Source organism: Anopheles gambiae, chromosome 3, assembly GCF_943734735.2.
Source record: "Anopheles gambiae chromosome 3, idAnoGambNW_F1_1, whole genome shotgun sequence".
In the NCBI taxonomy this organism is placed as follows: domain Eukaryota; kingdom Metazoa; phylum Arthropoda; class Insecta; order Diptera; family Culicidae; genus Anopheles; species Anopheles gambiae.
The window spans coordinates 43,191,611-43,213,207 of NC_064602.1; the positions used below are offsets into that span (position 1 = coordinate 43,191,611).

Below are 21,597 nucleotides of genomic sequence, written 5' to 3' on the forward strand. Positions count from 1 at the left end.
TCAGGCCAAAGAAGATATATTTTTTTATAATTACTGTTTTATTCAAAATGTCCTCTATTGTCAATCTTTGAATAGACTGCCGGCAGTGTCGTTGAATAGCTAAACTAGTTCATAATTTTTGAAAATATGCTTTAAGAGATGCAAATATTGAATTTACCTGTCTTATTCACCATGCAGGCCTAGATAAAAAATAATGACTAAAAAATAATTTATATTATGATAAGTAATTAAGATCGGTTTTGTAGCGGCAGACATGTCTAAAATTATTCGCCCGGTTACAAATTTCCTAATTTTGCTTTTGTAATGACTGTAATCTAATAAAAGCAAATGACCTTCAATCCAATGAAATATATTTGCTTCTCCGTGTTCAAAATTTGTTCCCGCAACTTATCCATAGATGATGATTAAGATCAATTATCAATCAAAACGAAATCCTTTACCCCACAATGTAAGTGAATTTACGTGTTGATCAAATTTTTCTCAAGAAAAGGCAAATTACCCGCAGCAATTAATTCGACCCAATGTCATCGACTTGAGCACAAAAAGGCGTTGAACTGAGGAGAAGAACACAATGTCTCCAAAAAGAACCACCTTGCCCTTTTCTGTGTCTTTCATCGTGATTGTTGAAAAAACGTTGAAATATTTTCTTCTTTCTTGTGAAAAACTCTGGGCCATTCGTGCTGCGTCTTTAGAACAGCCATTTTCTAACCCTTTTTTGTGCGTTCTTTTTATGCTGAAAGAATGGATATTCTCATAATCAAGCAACCTTTACCACACCTTCTCCTTTCGCCCCGCACTGCTAACCGGATAATCCATGTTTACTTCCAAGCAAACGAGCACGTTTTTTATTTGTCGCCCGGGTGCGGGTGCTAATCTGCAGCTAAATGCCCTTAATAATCAGCCGATTGTCACACGGCCGAGTGCGCTTTTGTATCAGTTTTCCGCTCAATCCCTTTTTGGTTAGCTAAATCCCCATTCATACTTGACAAAAAGCAACGAAAAATCCGCTAGAAAATGGTGCCGCCTGCGGGCGGAAAGATTACCCGGAGTAAAACCAGCAAAAGGAAGAAAGAACTTACTTATTCCAGATCAGTTCGCCGGAAAGATGATTTATCTCTTTGAGCAGCGCAGCCAGCAGGGACGATTTGCCGCTCCCGCTACGTCCAACAATGACGGTCAGTTTGGCTGTTAAAAAAGAGAGAGAGAGAGAGAGCGAGAGAGAGGGAGATAGAGAGAGAAAGAGAGAGAGAGAGAGAGAGAGAGAGAGAGAGAGAGAGAGAAAGAGAGAGTAAGATCAATTGGGTTAATTTCGCATTCCATGTTCGACAACTTCCGGCGACTGTTCGGCGGGCTATGGCTAGCTCACCTTTCGGCACGGTCAGCTGCTCAATGTGTAGCGCACAGTGTGCCATGGTATCGTCTGCCCCCGTGTCGTTCCACCGGAAGCGTGCGTCCTTAAGAAACACCGCCGCATGGTCGGGCAGCCCGAAGCGCATTTCCCGCGCCAGATGCTTCTGCTTCTGGCGACACTTCTCCAACCGTGCGCTCACCGACAGCTGGCTGTGCTTCTTCAGCTTCACGCGGGGGCTCGGGACCGTCTTCTGGTATTTGGCCGGTCGCTGCCGGGCCATCGGTGCCCGGTCAACCTGCTCGCACCTAATCGACCGGTCCGAGCTCATAGACGAGTGCTGGCTGCAGCTTTTCCCACCGACATCCTCCACCAGCGGCAATGGGCCAGCATTGTCAGCAGCTTTCCGCTCGGTTTGCGGCGAACCGGTAACATTATCGGACGATTTAATGCCTGGCTGCTGCAGCTGCTGCCCTTCTTCTACCTGATCGGGTGGTGCAACGACTGGAACACCCGGGCACTGTTCCTGCGCTGCTGCAGCATCGTCCCCGTACTGTGGGTCACCCGCTTCGTCCATGTCCAGCGACGCGTCACTTTTGCTAAGAATTCGGGCCATCGTACGGATACCTTCGAGCGAACTCCGCTCTACCTCCGGCTGGCCAAGGAACGCTTCCAGCCGACCAGTGCTGACGATGGCCGAAAGTGTGATCGGTATGGTGATGGGAAAGATGAACAGTGGTACGGTCAGTTGATTGAAGAGCGCCAGCGATGCAAACAGACGGCCGGCGGTCAACTCGATCGGGTTGTTTTCGAGCGCGAGAAACACGGCTATCGTTACGATGGTAATTAGCACGGAGGAAATGTGTGTCAGCAACACTGGAAAAAGGGAAGGTAAGGAAGCAAAGATAGTAAATGAACGACTTACAATGTAGTAGGTTTTGATCATTAGAGTAACACTGTTGATTTTCAACTGACATAGCATAACAACCCGTGCGATGCCAATCGAACTCTGCTCACTACAAACACCACAAAAGCAAGTAAATGGTTACAATGTGTTAGAAGCAACCACATTCGAGGAATAGCTTTCAACCACATCCAAGAAGTATCTCGGCAACAGCTCTCACAAACCATTCGAAAGCTTTCATATTTCAATCAAAATGACACCTTCAATGTACCTCCCAAAGAAAAGCACGAGTGCTAGGCTCCGTTACTTTGTAACAAAAACGAAAACCACTCGCTTAGAATCTGGGCTGGTATAGTGGTATAGTAAAATACTATTGCACTCTGCATTGGCAAAGAGCTATCGAGAAAAAAACCCTCATTCGATGCCTGTGACATCCTCCATTTTTTGTGGAAAAGTAACAACTATAATGAAGGGAATATCCATCTGTCAATGGTTCGTTGCATTTGTTTGTTAGGGTCAGGCTACTGGAAAGCAGTCATCCTAACAAACAGGATGTTTTAATGCAGATTGGTTTTTTTTGTAGATACACTTTTCCCTGATAATAATCATTACTGGAAAAGAGCTATCAATATCAATCAGTGGTGCGCGTCGAAGTGTTTGGCGCAAGCCGGCATGGAGCCGCCACTGGCACAGATCTTGGTGGTAGTAGCAAATAAAGTCACTTGTCACTCAAAGCGGTTGGTTGTGCTCTCTCACTCTCCTATTTCCAAGTTGATTTTTTACCGCGATTTTCTTGTTGATTAAGGCTTGAATTGTTTTAGTTCGGTTAATTTACACTCGCGCGTTCACGTATCACAAATTTGTGCGGCACCTGTGAATTGTACGGTTCAACATATAAACATTGCAATCCGCCTGCGGTTGTTGTGATCACTCACTGTTCAGTCGAACTTTGGTCTATTTTGCGATGGCGTCTGTGATCTGTAAGAAATGTGAAGGTGCTATTAGCAACGATCCAATTCCGTGCTTCGGTCTTTGTGAACACTATTACCACGATAAGTGCATTGGACTTTCAACCCCGCTCCTGCGTGATTTTAAGAAGTCACAACATTTATTCTGGACTTGCGCGGATTGTGCTCAGCGTTTGCGGGCCGTTGACGCTTTACGCTTCTCGCACGGCCTTTCTCGTGACGCTGCCTACCTGTTGGAATCGTTGCAGTCCGATTTCCGCGATTCCTCACGTTCTGTGCAGGCGGCATCAGCTGGCTTGCGACTTGAACTTTCCTCTTCACTGGATTGTTTTAGAAACGAGATAGCTTTGATGAAACAGGAATCAGCATCGTCAATTCGTTCCGTGAAAGATTTCATCGACTCACTTACTGCTTCTCACTCAATGGAACGCAACTACTCACAGGCTCCACTACTCACAACGCTTGATGAAGTTAAGCATGGCATCAAGGAGCTTGATCTCATGCACCGTGAGCTTCTCACTTCCTTCAACTCACTAATGAACAAGCTCAACTCTCATCTTGCCACGCATACCACTACATCGAGTGCTCACCATTCTGCGATTCCTGCTACGCACTCAACGACCACGATTCCAGTTGCGGCCTCTAAGCTCACCCATCAAGCTGTTGGTGAGAATTCTTCTAAACGTCGATTGTTGGATCGCTCTCCCGACCCATCGCCTACCAATACCGTTACACGCGCTATGCTTTCATCGGGCACAGGGTTGTCCTGCAATAATATTACGACCGTTCCTGAACGCCCACCCCGTACTTGGGTCTTTATCTCCCGTATTGCTCCTGATACTCCGATTGAAGCGATCCGCGAAATGGCCTGTTCTAACATAGGGACAGACGACATCTTGGTATATAGCCTTGTACGACGCGACCGGGATCTTTCTACGCTCTCCTACGTATCTTTTAAAATTGGTGTACCGGATTCGCACCGGGCTATTGCTTTGGCAGCTTCATCCTGGCCTCGCGGGATCTCTTTTAAGGAGTTCATCGACCTAAATCCTCGCTCCGTCAATGTTTGGCGACCCACTACTGCAGCATCCCTTGCACCTTCTGCGCCTATTAATCGTGAATCGGATCATCCTTCCTCGCCACCTTCTATCAACCACACGACACAACTGCGTTACGCTGATTTCACTATTTCGCCAGATCATGGCCCTATGAGCTTGCCCTATACGCAGTACTTTCAGCAAGCGTAAACTGGCTGATCCGGCTGAAGATTCTCATGAACTACCGACTTTACCCGAATTGATGGAAGCTAACCCTGCATCTAATACACATAATCCGTCCGACTCTCTTTCGCCGTTAATAACTTGCAGCGAGAGCACTCCCGGCGCATCTCGCTCTCTCATCCCTTCGATCGATCAACTAAACATCTACTATCAAAAAGTATGAGGATTGCGCACAAAACTAGACGAGTTACGCCTCTTTGTCTATCTGAGCTTGACATGGATGTGTTTGCATCGTGCGTTACTCACTTCATTCCTACTGGTGTATCTCGTGAAAATGTTTCTCTGCTTGATGGAATGTCGGTAAACGGTTTGCCGCAATTATCTGGCATAAAAAATATACGCGGAAGTCAATTGGACCTTCTATTTGCCAATGCTGCCAATGCTATGCCTTCTTGGAGCGCTGCTCCCCCGTCATAGCTTAACCTGTTCCACTCGTCGCGCAAGACAATCATCATCCTGCTCATGAGACAAGTGTGCTCCTTACGCACTCTCGCCCTGCATCCTCTCAACGAATACCTACGGCTCGTATGTTCAATTTTAGGAAACTGGACTACCAAAAGCTTCATCATATTTTAGCCGGTACTGATTGGTGCTTTACTGATGATGACATAAATCAAGCTGTAGCAGCGTTTACTAATGTAATCAGTTCCGCCTTCCCTTCCTGCTGTCCTCTCCTATCCTGTCTACCGATCCCGTCTTCGCTCCTTTTCCGTACCATAAATTCCTTCCTACTCCTTCGTGAATAATTGTATACTATAGTCAGTAAGTACTATTGCTGTAACCCAACGTGGCCGAGCAATTAATAAAATAAAAATAAAATAAATAAATAAATAAATAAAAAAACCTATTTATAGGATGTAAAGAACCATTTTTAAATCGTATATAGTTTATGATTGTCCCATGTAACCAATAAGCCAAAGAAATTTAGCCTATTTTCTAAGCCTAAAAATAGTTTAAGGTTCACTTTTGTTTTGTATTCGATAACCTTATCGCTCATCTGTGCGGTAACTTTCTACTGAAGCACTCACTTTTTTGCTGATGTAACGTACTTTCTTGAAGTATTTTTCGAAGAGAAAATAAACTTTTTTTGAAAAAAAAATATTTTGAGGGTGATTAAATAATATTTATGACAAAATTGTAAAAGCTGCGTGATAAAGATAACGTGATAACGTGATAGCATGAGCCAAGAGCTACTAAAAAGAAACAAAGCAATTAAGAGAGAAGCTTATTTCTTGCGCATTAAAGCCTTATACAACATTGCAAATGTATGATAGAATCGTAAAAATTGAACTCAATTTTCATGAAAATAGAAATAAATTAACTTACAATTCATGTCATTAAATGCTTTTCAAAGAAAAAACACATGAACTTCATCCATACGGTTTATTCTAGGGGGCAATCCAAGAGTATTGTCAATTCTGGGTCCTTAAACCAAAGGTGTGACCAAAGTCTATAAAATACAGAGTAGTGATGGGAAAAATAAATCTCAGAAGCGATTCGAATCTTCGAATCCCAATCCTGGATGGGATTCGAATCTTTGAATCTCAATCTCAATCCCGATGTGGTATAGCGTTTTATTCTAGTTTGTAGCGAGGGGGGGGGGGGTGAATTGGTTAAAGTTGGAATGAGAGGTCATTCTGTTTTACTCCAAATTATTTTACTTTGCAGTACTTACATCATAATTAGTACATGTCCACGACGCGGACCTTTATTCAATATCAAATCAAATAAATTATTTAGTGACTAAAGCTTCTCATTAAATGCTACATTACACCAACATTTGCTATATTTTGACTGAAAACTGCGTGATTAGACATCCGAAATTAAAGATACGTGGTTTCTCTCGACCCAAATTAATAGCGTATTTCGAGGACAGCCTCTAAATTCAATCGCAATCCCAATCGCAATCGCAATCAGAATCGCAATCAGAATCCCAATCCCAATCGAATCGCAATCTCAATCTCAATCAGAATCTCAATCAAATCCCAAACGAATCCCAATCCCAATCGAATCGCAATGGACTCTTTTAGGGATTCAAATCCTACAAACGGGATCCGATCCGATCGAATCTTTCTAGGGATTAAATCTTCGAATCTTCCGAATCCCGAATCTCCCAACACTATTACAGAGGTCGAGTCGTCCAGAACATTTGATGAAAAAGCGTGGGAAAGTTTTGACAGCTGGATGAAAAAGCTTCAATAGTTTCATCGCAGCATGCATTGAGGTTTTAGTTGTTGTGCATCCAGTGTTCCGAATGCATTTTCCAAAGTCTATATAATACAGAGGTCGATGCATAGCTCGATTTTGCTCCACCATTTTGAAAGCTTGTTTTTGACAGTTAGATGAAAAAGTTTGTGAACGATTCCACACAACCAAACACTTTTTAGGGCCAATTGTGCTTTTTCTGCACAAAATCTAGTCGAACTATACATTTCCTTCTCATTTACGTGGCATGGAGAAGTTTTTTCACTAACTTTAAAACGAATAAAATCAGGAAACAAACCTATTAGCTTTGGTTCTCTTGAGCTGCACATGATTTCGTCCTAATTTTGGGCACTAATCTTGTTATAATCAATAATTGTCTAAATTCTATCTTTTCTTGATATTCATCAAGTTTTTTTATGTACAATATTACGAACAAACGATGTAAAAATGACCGAAAATGCAATCAGATCAATGCATGCACAACAACTAAAACCTCAATGTATGCTACGATGAAACTATTGAAGCTTTTTCATCCAGCTGTCAAAACTTTCCCACGCTTTTTGATCAAATGTTCTGGACGACTCGACCTCTGTATTATATAGACTTTGGCATTTTCGATCATTTTTACGACGAATTGAAATCTTGACGAATATCAAAAAAAGATACAATTATAGTGTAATTATCAATTACAAAAAGATCAGTGCCCGAAATTACGACGAAATCTTGTGCAGTTCAAGAGGACCAAAGCTAAGAGACTAGATTCCTGATTGTGGTTGTTTTTAAGTGATGAATTACTGAAAAAACTTTTCCATACCTCGTTCATAAGAAAGAAATGTATAGTTACACTAAGTTTTATGCACAAAATGCACAATTTGCCCTGAAAAGTGTTTGGTTGTTTGGAATCGTTTGTGAACGCTTTTTCATCTAACTGTCAAAAACAAGCTTTCAAAATGGTGGACCAAAATCGAGCTATGCATCGACCTCTGTATTACATAGACTTTGGGTGCGACCCAGCGGCGGGTCAAGCCTCTCCGAGGCCCTAGGCGTTATGGTAGACGGGGCCCCTTCACCAAATCCATCGACGAGGGGGGGGGGGGGGGGGGTTGGTTTGGTGTACGAATCATACACTGCAAATTTTATAAGTTTGCTGCAGTTACATTTTTTACTGAAAGCTATTGAGTAATACATGGTTTTCTCGTTTCACTGAATATCAGTAAAACAAATTACTGAAAATGCAGCTATTTATTCTGTCAAAACCACATTTCTGAGCTTCAAAAGAAAACATAATGCGATGCCCACTTGCTTGTGATGAACAAAATTTGATTTGGTAACCGCTTACACCCCGATAAATTTTAGGTGCGTATTTGGCTTGCGGGATTTACGTTTTGGTTGAGAAAAATCTTCACACCACTTTGCTGTTCTTGCTGAAATTTCATGATAACCGTGAGTGCGTACCAAATCAACAAACTTGTTTCGACAAAATACAGTTCACATCTGTATAAATTTTTATGAAACAGAGATGAACAAGAGCAGCATGGACTACCACCCGCGCATCAATAAAAACCCCAATTTCAATACTTTTTTTCGCCAATTTTTAATCGATATCAATGACTAAACAATCAGTAATATCAGAAAGGCTTTGTGGTATGTTCAAATTTTGGGTACTGTGGATACTGTTTCGAAGCGGACTTTCGACACTTGATCGTCTAGGCGATCATAAAAACCTTTAGGACGTTGGAGTTTAGAGAGATTACCTTGGGTAGGAGGACATAAGTAAATTCCTGAAATGAGAAGTCGATAAATGATGGACGGGCTTAGTCCTATCCTGACAATCCGAACAAATCTGACCTGCCATGATCGGAGTTGGTTTTATCTATACTCAAAAGAAGTTAAAGGTCGGAAAGTTATCGTTTTCGCTAAGCTAGTTACATTTGTCTTTTATTGACAAGAACGATGGTTCTAAACGATATTTTCTTTCCTACTTTACAGTTTCCAGCTTGTATTTCATAATACGGACGATTAAAAATTTAAAATCTTTTAAGATTTAAAATTGTCATCGTGAGCACAAGTTTGACGTTTGACGTTTAACGTAAAAGTCGCTTTCGCATATCGCTCAGTATATTTTCTTGAAAATCGCGCTGTTTATCACACTATTTTTCGGTTTCTGTATAATCACAATATTTTAGAACACCGTTCGTATATCGTGCATTAGTGCGTTTATCTCTGTGACCCAAAAACTCGCGCATATTTCGCATTTCGGATCGCGTCGGAGTTCACGCGTCCTGACCGCCATCGCTCTTGTTGCTGCAACGACAACCTGCACCGTTTCCCGTAGAATGGCCCGTATTTGCAACGCCTGCACTATGGAAATTGCGGAGGCATCTATCAGCTGCTGCCTGTGCGACTCTCCATTTCATCAGCGCTGCACTTCGGTTCCCGCTGATCTGTTCCTGCGCATTTCGGAATATAAACAATTACACTGGTGCTGTATTGGCTGCAACAACGTCTTCATGAATCCGCGCACCAAGTTCGTAAAAGACGCAGCCATGCAATCTGGATTCCAGGCAGCAATAACGACAGTAGCCGAAAGCATCAAGACCGTTATGGAGCCATTGACTAACGAAATTAAAACTGGGTTTGCACGGATGAGCCAACTTGACCTAAAAACTCCACGTAGCAGTCACCCTCCCGCAAAAATTCGTCGCATAAATCCATCCAAACGTTTGTTTTCCGATGTCATTAAGGACAATCACGCATTGTTTACATTCGGTGCTACGAGCAATCAAAGAAATAGCCAAAACAACAATACGAAGCGGATTGACGATGTTCAACGCAAAACTCATGCACCACCTGTGATAACTGGCACAAAAAAGGATATAGCAGCTTTTCCTATCAAAATTGTTCCCGCTCATTCCGCGGTGCAAAAATGCGCGTTGTATATTTCCCGGCTCTCTCCCGATACAACCAGTGACCAAATTGTACAAATGGTCAAACAAGCTTTATCCATTGACGATGCTACAGCATACTGTCTTATTCGCCAGGGTACAAATACGGCTACACTCTCATTCCTGTCGTTTAAAGTGTTAGTGCCTTTATCACTACGTGACAAGGCTCTTTCCCCTGACACCTGGCCTCTTGGCCTATCAGTACGTGAATTTATTGACTACCGAACTCAACAGCCGAGATCCTACATTATTGTGCCCCACCGGTGGTGTCACCCTTCCCTATGGTTGCCGTTGATGTTCATCATCCTCCTGTTGAACTACACTTAACTGGTGCTGGCAATACAGCTCGTTCCTGGCGTTCTACCGCACCAAACCGTGAGTCCGGCACACGTAACTACAGGCGAACTAACTTTATCCGTCTAGCTGCTTCAATCTACTGACTGGTCTTTCCTGGAAGGTAATCCGGATGTTAACTCAGCATTGGAACTATTTAACACAACACTACTGGCGCTTATATCTGATTGCTGTCCTCTAATGCCACCGCGTCGCAGTCCACCATGGTCTGATGCACGTTTACGCCGTCTAAAGCAAAACAAAGCGTCATGCTTTCGCTTTTACAGTACAAATGGTACACAACACTCCAAATTAAGGTTCATTGCTGCCCATAATGTATATAGAAGCTATAACAGACAACTTCATACTCGTTATCTCATTCGAGTGAAATTCTCGCTCATCAGACACCCAACACGATTCTGGAGGTATGTTGAATCAAAACGCGGTAACAGCTCGCTCCCCGATGTTCTCACATATAACAACGTCTCCACAAGCAGTAAGGAAGGCATGTGCAACTTATTTGCTGATCGTTTCAAGGACTGCTTTACTACGGATGATGCAAGCTTATCATTAGAAGCAGCTTTAAATAATGTGCCCCGTGATGTTGTTGACATTGACGTACGCGATATTATTATCTCGGTAGATACTGTACTACGTGCTCTGCAGCAGGTCAAAACCTCATACAACCCTGGACCCGATGGTATTCCTACGGCAATCCTTGCCAAATGCCGCGAATTTTTAGCAGAGCCTCTGTCTCAAATCTACCAACTCTCTTTTGCACAAAGTACTGTACCCACGGCCTGGAAATCCTCTGTGATGTTTCCGGTGTACGAAAAAGGGGATAAAAACTCTGCTGAGAACTACCGCGGTATAACCACCTTGCCTTCTTGTGCCAAGGTGTTTGAGATCGTCATACAAAACTCGCTAATGTATCACTGTCGTTCTTATATTTCTACACGCCAGCATGGTTTCTTTCCTCGACGCAGTGTTACCACAAACCTGGTGGAATTCGTCTCCAACTGCCATGCAGCCTTTACTTCCGGAGCTCAGATGGATGCAGTATACACTGATCTTAAGGCTGCGTTTGATCGTGTGAACCATCGCTTGCTGTTGGCTAAGCTCGCCCGGATCGGTCTCTCTACTCCGCTGGTGAATTGGTTCAGGTCCTATATCTCTGAACGTAGCTACTACGTACAAATCGATGGTGTCTCCTCTAACGTTTTCGAGAGTTCATCTGGCGTCCCTCAGGGCAGCAACTTGGGACCACTGCTGTTCTCGCTTTTTATTAACGACATCACACTGGCCATTACGGAAGCAGATTGTCTGCTTTATGCGGATGATGTTAGGCTGTTTCGTATCGTACGTAACACTTCCGACTCTCTTTCTCTGCAAAGATCGATTGATGTTTTCTCTGACTGGTGTATCAATAACGACCTGCTAATTTCTGTTGATAAGTGTACGTCAATGTCTTTCTTTAGAATAGCTAGTCCGATAAGGTATATCTATAGCATATCAGGGACACAACTACCGCGGTGCAATACGGTCAGGGATTTAGGAGTCACCCTGGATCGCAAACTAGATTTCCGACAACATTACTGTGATATTTTAGACAAAGCTAACAAAATGCTAGGATTTATTCGTCGACATTCGAGAGAACTCAATGACCCACACTGCCTGTTAACTCTGTATAAGTCCTATGTTCGTTCCATCCTCGAGTTTAGTTCTACAGTTTGGTGTCCATTCTCTAGTGTTTGGTCCAATAGAATAGAAGCTGTCCAAAAGAGAGTTACTCGTATTGTCCTACACTTCACTCCGTGGCGTAATGTAACCCCTCGTCCATCGTATCATACTCGTTGTTTGTTGTTTGGTCTGGACACACTTGCTAGGAGACGTGATAATGCCCAATGTACGTTTTTGTCCAAACTTATTGTCGGTGAGATAGATTCGCCAGAACTACTGGCTAGAGTCAACATAAATGTCCCTCCTAGAGTGTTCCGTAACTACAGACTAATAAGAACTGACCTTACAAGACGTGCATACAGCGAGAACGACCCAATGACTGCGATGGCCCGTAAATTTAATCAGCGTTACATTTTATTTGACTGGCACCTACCTACTAGATTTTGTTGATCCGTTTTGTCATTGTACACTGCGTTAGTTATTTAAGTTTTAGTTTTAATTCAGTGATAAGGCCGCTTGTTTGGCCAATCACTTAATACAATAAACAATACAACAATACAATACAATAACATGAAAACAATATTTTGCTTTTACGTTGGTGTTTACCTTTACAATGAATACTGAATGTCTTGCTTCGAATTACGGCCACTTCATTTTTAATCGGTAAGAGCGATAACTTCTTGAACGCAGGCAAAGAAAATATTTTCATTCGGAAGTAATTGGATGTACCTTGTATTGCAGTATGTTTGTCTCAAGTAATCCACGGACCACAGGTTGGAGACCACTGCTTTAGATCAGCTGCTTTCTAAATGATCGAGCGGTGAGGGCCAGAAGAATGCATTTTTTTACACATATATTATTATATTATTACAGTTAATGCCCAAATAACTGGTTTATGATTTTAAACAATGCGATTGGTTATTGGTTTTCTTAAATTATTACATCATCCAAGCAAGTTTCAAATTCATTTTATTAAATAACTAAAATTGATTGTAAAGATTCTTCAATTAAGAGTCTGCAGCATACTGTGCAAAAGTCTTAAAAAGTTCAAAACAATTAAGCAAACTCGCAATATCGCTTCTGAATGTACCCTTCTTTCCATGTTGCAAAATGTTTTCAGGATATATCTGAAGATGGTACAAAAACCTTAACAGCTGAAAAATTATCGAGACAAACGTACAATCGTTCAGTACTATTATGAGGCCACGGACAAGTAAGGCCAGGTCAGACCAATTGATAGTGCATTTCTTTTAAAAAAAGCTCCAAGAAAATCGTTGCATCCTTAAAAAGCAATAGTGTGTAACCATTGTTCTCGTAAAATCAACAGTCAGGTTTTTATGGAATTATTCGTTTCTATTTTCTAATTTCTCCTCAAATTTGACCATATTGATTGGTCCGACAATCCATGTTATGGTGATCAAATTTGGAATAGTTCAACGATATGAATTGTCATATTAAAATATGTTCAGTTAATTTGTAATGAATAGGATCTTCCTATCTTTCAAAATCGCGCAAATATTTTCTCGGGCCTGACTGCATATTGTGGCGGGCCGGACTTAGCCGACCGCTGCCGTCAAATTTTACGCGATCATTCATATCGATATTTCCTTTCCGTCGACCCTTCCAAATTTGACCCAAACCCTTCAACAGCTTGCTTTTCCACCATCACTTCGTCCAGTCCCCAAAAGATAGCAGGGGCACGAGTTCTTAGTTTTTGCGTGATAACATAGACACAGGCCAAATTAAAAAGCGCACACATCGACATCGGAATCGATTCTCGAATGAAACCTTTACAGATAAAAAGAACGTGCTTGGTGTCAGCCAATTTTTCTTGCTAATTTCTCCGGCTACGAACCGTTGTGTTGAGATCGGTTTCGGAGCCTTTTAATGTCGTATGTGCAAGTAGTTTGCGTGAGGCATCTCTTGTAACGGATTTTCGCTTTACCCAACTCGCGCGTAACGTTCAATGCATTGGGCCAACGATGATGAAATGATATTGTTTTGAGCTGTGGGCATGTATCGCAGCGTTCTACGCTTCCAAATAAGGTGCACGTGTTAAACAAAAATATTGCACATTTTAAAAAGACAAATGTGTTCTGCTTCTGATAGTAAAATGCTTCTGATAAATAAAATAAATATGCTTCTGATAGGTCTGGAAGTAATAGTAAATCTGATTGTAAACATAACCCCCGGAGGGAAAATGGGGGTATATTGGGTTGACAACACCAAATGGAAGGGGCCCCTCAATCGACGGGATCATCAACGGGGCCCCCAAATGGCCGAGGCAATGGAGATTGTTCTTCGTATTATGGCTGTATATGGCTGTATGTAGATGCAGCTGTAACGGTTTTTGGTCTTGTTGTATTCGCAAAAATTGAAATATATAAATGAACATGGTCCATAGGTTTCTTGAGTATTTTTATACTCTTCCCCCCTTCCTTCTAACTGAAACCTTTCCCATTTCCCCTTCTCTTCGGTCCACAAACTTGATGTGTTCGATTAGGATCAAGAATGAAAATTTTAGTTTTTGCATTAAAAGACACACACAATCCACTATCCCAGGCCAGGAATGTGAATACCATTTTTCGTGTGAAAACAGCTGTCTGCTTTCGGCACACAATCGCAAAGCGGTAGCAGGGACCCCGTATACAAGAACAGGACGGTTCATCCCAGCCAAGAGCGCACACAATGACATCGATTTAACCATTTCTCGAATGAAACCTCAACCCACTGAAGCACCGTTGACCAAACGACCTTCCTAGGCTTTTTTAAGCGACGCGAGCTTGGTGTCAATTTTTCCTGTTAATTTCTCCGGCTACGAGCCGGTGTATTGAAATTTTGTTTAGAGTCCTTTAAATGTTTGTCTGTGTATGATGTGTGCTTGTGGCTGTTGAAACGGGTTTTCTTTGTGGTTAAACGCAGCGTTCTGTTCTGTGTTCCGTGCATTGGATTTTAGCAGCAAGTGTCTCCGCGTTTTTTTTTTTGGTGAGCTCGTGCACCGACCATCCACACCAAGACACCAAATGCACGGGGCCCCTTATTGACGGGGGCCCTTACCGACGGGGGCCCTTACCGACGGGGCCCCTTCATCGAAGAGTCCACATAATAGTTGGGGCCCCGTAAACCACCTTTGAGTTTTAGTTTCAGCATAGCTGTAACGGTTTTTTATCTTGTCTTCACGCAAAAAGTTGTATGTAAATAGTGATAAAACATCATTTTAATATTAACATGGCACAGTTTCTTTTTGGACATATAAATACCACCCCTTCCCGATTTCCCCTATTTGTCAGTTGACCACAAAAGTTGAGTAGGGCCCCGCGTGAAAATTTAAGGTTTTGCGTTAAAAGCAGGCACGCTCCACGATCTCAGGCTTGAGATATGAATACCATTTTTCGCGTGAAAACAGCTGTCTGTTTTCGGCACACATCTGCAAAACAAGTATAGGGCCCCCAGACAAGCGCAGGCACGTTTCATCCCAGCCAAATTGAAAAGTGCACACATCGATATCGATGGAATCGTTTCTCGAATGAAACCTCTACCCACTGGAGCACCGTTGCTTGCTTGATGTTAGTCAATTTTTCCTGCTAATTTTACCGGCTACGAGCCGATGTATTGATATTGTGTTTCGGGGCCTTTAAATTTTTGTTTGGGTGTGTTGTATGCTTGTGTTGTGTAACGGGATTTCGGTGGTAGTTAAGCGCAGCGATCTGTGCATTTCATTTTAGCAGCAAGTTGCTCTGCGTGGTTGTGGGTTTGGGTGTCTCGTGCACAGGCCACCCACACCAGCAAAAATTGACGGTTTCTCGCTCTGTCCAATACTTTGCGCCAACGATGATGAGGTATTGATTTGAGCTGTGCGCGCGTGGCGCAGCGCAGCTTTGATGCAAGTATTGGCAGATTTCTTAGAACATTTAATGTGCTGCTTTGAGTAGTATGGGGCCCCGGTTTTCTGCAGTTCGGGGCCCTCGATAAAATACAGTGAGTAAAGCGATGGGAAAAATGAATTAATTAAAAATGTGTCTTTTTGAAATAGATGGTAAAAGTCCCATCCAGAGGGGGGGGGGGGGGTAGAATCGGTACGAAGTCGAACATCCACAATGACGGCGATACGAAGTCGAACATCCACAATGACGGGGCCCCCTAGATCGACGGGGCCCCTGGCGGCCGCCTAGTCCGCCCACCGTTTAACGCGCCACTGGTGCGACCCTTATCTGACAAAAGAATATAGTCATGGTAGGTGCTGTAGATTGTTGGATATGAACAGCGACAAAGTTTGCATAGCCGTTATACGCAATATTAGGAAACAAATCGCTAATCATTATACACAACTCTATAAGCGTCTTTTCTTCAAACACTGGCTTTGCGGCAGAATCATTTTGCTATCCAATAAGCTTACACTGTGTTTGATCAATTCTGATCAATTTTAAGTTTTAAAAATATATTACAAAACTCTTTTTTAACTGATTGCTGGATAAATATTAATTTTTTTATTTATGTTTTCAGTGCATGTGTTAGAAGCTGGCGCTCTAACCAAAAACACAAAAAAAAATAGTTTTTTTCTGTGTTCTGTATAAATCGTGGCTCTTGAATGTTTTTTAATCGAAATTGACTTATTTTGTGCGGTTTTTCCCTCTATGCGGAAAGTCTATGCGCACACACAAAACATCCCTCAATTCCAGCTCAAACAGTTTCCAGCAACATGAAAACCCCTATAATGTGCATTTTATTGTAATAATACTTGCTAAAAAATGCCAAAATTCTATCTTAGAGTGGATCCATATGGTGGAACAAACGAATGGAAAACACAGCCCTGTTGATGAATTTAGCACTGGCCCAGACTGACACAACTTCAACAAATATTCGGGATATACATTTTCAATTCCTTTTTGCTTTTCAACTACTGTAAAAAAGTGTCTCGTAGCCTTCAAAGGCAAAGATCTTTATTTCCAAAAAGGAATGATGCGTGAAAACGGCTGCAAAAGGATTGCTGTTATTTATATGAATAAAAAAAACACACAATTCCACATACTGCCTGAACTGTTTCATGGAATGAAGAAAGAGGAAACTTTTCAGCCACCGTTTTTTTGCCTGATAGCTTGTTTTTGTTCATTTAAGCTCGCTTCCCTTGACTGATCCTGCTGATAAAACACATCACACACGCCCTCCACGATCTCTCTCTCTCTCACACTCCATTCCATTTAGTGGCGCACACAAGTCATGCCAGACGAAGGGATGCTCCTACTACTTACTCATTAATGTCCAGTAGATTGAGTCGAGGTCGAGGTGGCGTAGCTCCTGCTGGCGGGCTTGCGAAATTTTATCTTTGAATACGGTCTCCCATGCGTTCAGTTTAATTAATTTTATCCCCAGCAGTACCTCGTTGATGCGCCGTAACCGCTCGTCGGTGCATTCCTGGAGGTGGAGCATTTGAATGAATGAAAGAAAAAGAGAAAACAGATAGGGAAAATCAGAGATCAGGTACTTCCCCGAAATTGGAAGCAACTCTGGTAGCAGGAGAAGCTGTTGCCGGCAATAGTGGCTCTTGCTGGAGTTGCACCTAGCACAGCAACCCTAGTGGTGGAGAAATTTAAAATGGCACGAAGCTTAAATGTGAAACGAACTGCTTTATGGCTCTGTGAATTTCTGGCTCACAAAAGATTTCACCTCTGTACCCATTTTCCACGCTGAAAGGTGGAAAATTGTATGCAAAACTGATAAAAAGGGCAAATAAACGATCCTTATATGAGCAGTGAGTTGCGAAAAACGTAAAATCTGGGGAAAATCATTCCACCAGAGTGTGTATCTTAGTGTGAATTAATTTTAATGAGAATGTTCTTCCTGGTGGAATCAATGGAATTTAAATTTTCATGAAATAGTATGTTTGCAAACCCTTTTAAAAATAGGAACTTTCTTAATTGTTTCCTTTTATTCGTTTCGATGTATTTAATTAAATGTGTCCCTGATCAATACAAACCGTATCTTTATTTATATTTCAACTGAACATCCGTTCTTGAAATAATGAATTAATACTTTGACGACAAAAGCTCGCCCATCAGCAACATAAACCACCCTAACCGACCCCAACCAATACATACCGAGACTTTCTTCGAGTTGGCCGCCATCAGCTTACCGATCAGCAGCTGCAACGGTGTCATCGTGACGATGCAAACGACCGATCCAATTACCGTACTAATCCCCAGCTGACGATAGAGCAGGTACATAACGACGGCAATCTAGTAAGAAAATGGAGGAAAGAAGTAATTATAGAAACACAAGAGAAGAAGAAAAAAGATACACTGAGAGCTGCTGCCCGCGTACGACGGTGAACGGGGCTGCTGAGCCACCCCCAAAGTAACGCCTGGTTTCTTTGCTAGCTAGTGAAAGTAAATAGGTAGGGAGGACAGTAAATCATAGCAAGAGTTGATATAAAGGGCAAGGGGTGGTTACCATCCCACGCAGGGGCACAGCAAGCGGTTATCGTGCCCGTAGGGTAATGAATTGAAAATTGTTTCTACTCATTACCACCGTGCGCTACCGGAATGAATGATGCCGAAGAGGGTTCTTTTTGTACTAACAGAAGAAGCGGTTGGTCGGTGCCTCAAGTGCCATCACCGTCAGACTTTGTTGCTGTACGATCGTCTGAGCCATCATCATCACCATCATTATCACTATTATTTTCAGTGTCATTTGAGCAAGTGCACTTAAAACGATATTCTACAAACACACAAAAAAAACGCTGCCAATTGCGTTCTTCACAGTGGTCTTCATTTCTTCGACCCTGCGGAACAGTGGTGGAAAATTTCTTTATTAACCCGGAAAAAACACAACAATAATAACACGATATTGGGAGGGACAGAGAAAGAGAAAAAGAGAGAGAGAGAGAGAGAGAGAGAAAGAGAAAGAGGAAGAGAGAGAGCGAGAGATAGAGAGAGAAAAAGAGAGAGAGAGAGAGAGAGAGAGAGAGAGAGAAATCCCTCAACGCTGTTCATCGTCACCCGCAACCTTAGTAAATGGAAATAAGAAAAGCGCTTAGCTTGTTTCTCGCTATAAGCTTTGAATCTCTCGCCAGTGACCAAAACTTGAAGAAGAAATTAGTCGTCTTACTGCAAGTAAGTTGCTTCTTCCTTTTCCTTTTCACTATTCAACCCCACGGCCCTAAATTGCTACAGCAACTGCTGACTAGAGAGTGGACCGCTGCACGAGTCACTTCAATGTCAGCGAGTAATTTGTAATTTCAAATTATCTCACTCCCGCTGACCTACTTTTCACCTTTTTTACTTCCGTGCTTGGGGCCAGTGATGACTGTGGGTGAAGGCAAAGAAAAGCTTCTAATTACAGAATCTAGAAACGGTGACAACGAAATGTGTCATTCAAACGGAAGAAGTGGCTTACGATATTGAATATTCATTTTTGCTCTGCCATTTTTCGTAGAACTTCGTCTTTTTTTTGCGCTGGCCTCACTTTAGCCTGCCTGTAGTAGGTAAGAACGTGTTGTCTGTATTTAAATAAGATTAAATTAACACATTACTCTTGATCACTTATAAGCCAAAGTTTTAACTCACCACTCCGCAGCCGATAACTTTTAATGGCAGTGTGCCTATTAACGTTTAAAGTGTTGAAACTGTCGCGTGAACCAAAAAAGAAAGAAACCAAAGGCAACATTCACTGCAGGTGCCGCACGCGCTCGGCATTATTTACACAACAACAATCAGCAACTTTGCTAGTGGGGCAGAAGAAGGGTGCTGCACCTGCACCAAATGGCCTTACACCGGGTGGAATGTTAATGGGCGGCATAAACGCTATTATGCTTCCTCACAAACTGCTGCCGGTCATCTTAGCGGTAGTAAAACATTCATTGGAAAACTTCCGAAACCTTACGATGTTGCTTGGCTGGGTGGAAGAAAAAAGTTTCACTTCAATCCTAATTATGCCCTCTACACAGGATGACCTTGTGCCCTGCACCCGCTTGTTCCATACAATGACAAATTAAATACGAATAAACAGAGTCCCACTTCTATCGCTCGGAACGCTTGTACCAGCAGCTTTCGTCGGTTGGCGAAGCGGTTAGAGGGATCAATACACAAGAATAAACGGTTAGCAGGATTATTAACATACCATCCGTGTGCCGGTGGCTTGGTGCCAAAGTGATTGGGGAACGTTGATGCAACGTTTCCATCGGACCAGCCCGCATGGAAATTAGTGTGGAAGGACACGGATGAGTTGAAACCGTCGAGCGCTCGTTTGCTTTTTTGTTACAGTTTGTCGTTCTGATTTAAGTAAATCCAAATCAGGATGTTGAAATTTGAACTATTTTTTTCTTGAACGTGGTGTTTCCTGCAGTGGTTCAAAACATGGAAATGATTTTCAATACCATAAATAAATGAGTGAATACAATCAACAAGAAGCTTTGACATGGCTTTCAAACGTATTCATTCAAGATCGACTGCTTGGGATCCTGCAGCAACTTCCTATTCTTATTTGTCTTAGCGCAACAACCATTTTCGGTCTAGGCCTGCCATAAACCACTATGAATAGCCTTTATTATCAATGACTTTTTATTTAGTCATAGCAGGATAAACAATTTATCGCAGTGGAGATGTGGTTCATTCCTAAATGACTTCATGAAGCGCATGTTATCAAGTCGAACGATTTTTGTGGTGTCTGAAATGTTATCAGAATAGTCAATCTCAAGAATTATAATGTCTCAAGAGAAGAAGCATTATTTTTTTAAGATTTATGCGACATTGCCAATATTTGTAGGTTGTGGTTTTTAGTTCTGTTTTTATATTTTATTTGACCAATTCACTAATATACTGTGGCACCCCTCATGACGAGTTTAATCCGTTCCAGTGGCTCACTCATTATGCGAAAAACTCGTCTAGTGTGCTGCTCTTTGCAATATAATTTATATGAAAAATTAATTAAATAGTTCTAGGACCGTAAGTGCTTTGTCATTGTTATAGTTTTATTTTATTTTAAGGTTGGTTGATTGTCTTTATTTTTTTTTCTCAAAAATTTCTCAAAATGAACGTTTTTAAATTGCTGTTTTATCAATTTGTGTCGTGAAAAAGATAGTTGTTTCGTTGTTAAACTATTTAAAACTTGTTATGGAAAGAATATTTACGATTAAAGAAAACAAACAAATTAGGAAAAATTAGGTGTTTAAACATTTCCTTGGATAAAAAATCTACAACACACTTGCACACCACATATATAGTCTTGCGAAACTCCTGCAAGCCTTCATCACAAGAGCACAAGAAACACTGGCCAATATAATACCACACATTGTTACCTCACACAATAATGCGACACTTCTCCTCCTAGCAACAGATTTAAATAGAACGATGCTTAGCATCGAAAAAGAGTTGAATGAGCGATTATCAAAATTAAAGAACTGAACAATGTTAACCGATCATCATCTTGATTTTACATCGATTTTTGTTAGGAAAACAAATAATATTGCTTGTTATGCGAGATTTTGCTTGAGTATTTGGATCTGCTCGTCATGCGAAAAACTCATTATAAGAGATACTTGTTATGAGGAATTCAAAAAACTAAAAGGTGTTTCCGATACACCATCTTTAGCTAAACAAAATCAAGATCTCTGAGACAACAACTTTAAGGGACATATATTACTCAAATATTGAAATTTGAAGATGTGTGCATTTTTTTACACACCATGTATTTATATTATTTTAAACGAAGCATTACACTCTAACTGATTGATTTTATCTACATAAAAATGAAAGCTCATATTGTCAAACAACCTTGCACGCGGAAACAATACTATCTGATGAAATTAAACATTGGTATCCCTTTCAATTCAATCACTTAAATCCCGCTCCATCTCGTTAGTGATATCAATTAAACGTGCCGCCGGCCACACAAAGCCCTTTAAAAACCACCTGGCTACCCTGTTATTGTTTGCAATTAA

General features: G+C 41.7%; 1 protein-coding gene across 3 annotated transcripts in view; it reads right to left on the reverse strand.

Annotated features, from left to right (window-relative positions):
• Positions 1 to 21,597, reverse strand: part of LOC3292067 (ATP-binding cassette sub-family C member Sur) — an 85,504-nt gene that overhangs the window by 26,667 nt on the left and 37,240 nt on the right. For all 3 annotated transcript variants that reach the window (XM_061655319.1, XM_061655317.1, XM_061655318.1), the window contains 4 exons: positions 17,759 to 17,896; positions 16,913 to 17,075; positions 1,367 to 2,224; positions 1,080 to 1,185 (listed from right to left, as the gene is read on the reverse strand). In XM_061655319.1, the coding sequence (XP_061511303.1) occupies positions 1,080 to 1,185; positions 1,367 to 2,224; positions 16,913 to 17,075; positions 17,759 to 17,896 (1,265 nt within the window). The remainder of the gene's footprint in view (positions 1 to 1,079; positions 1,186 to 1,366; positions 2,225 to 16,912; positions 17,076 to 17,758; positions 17,897 to 21,597) is intronic.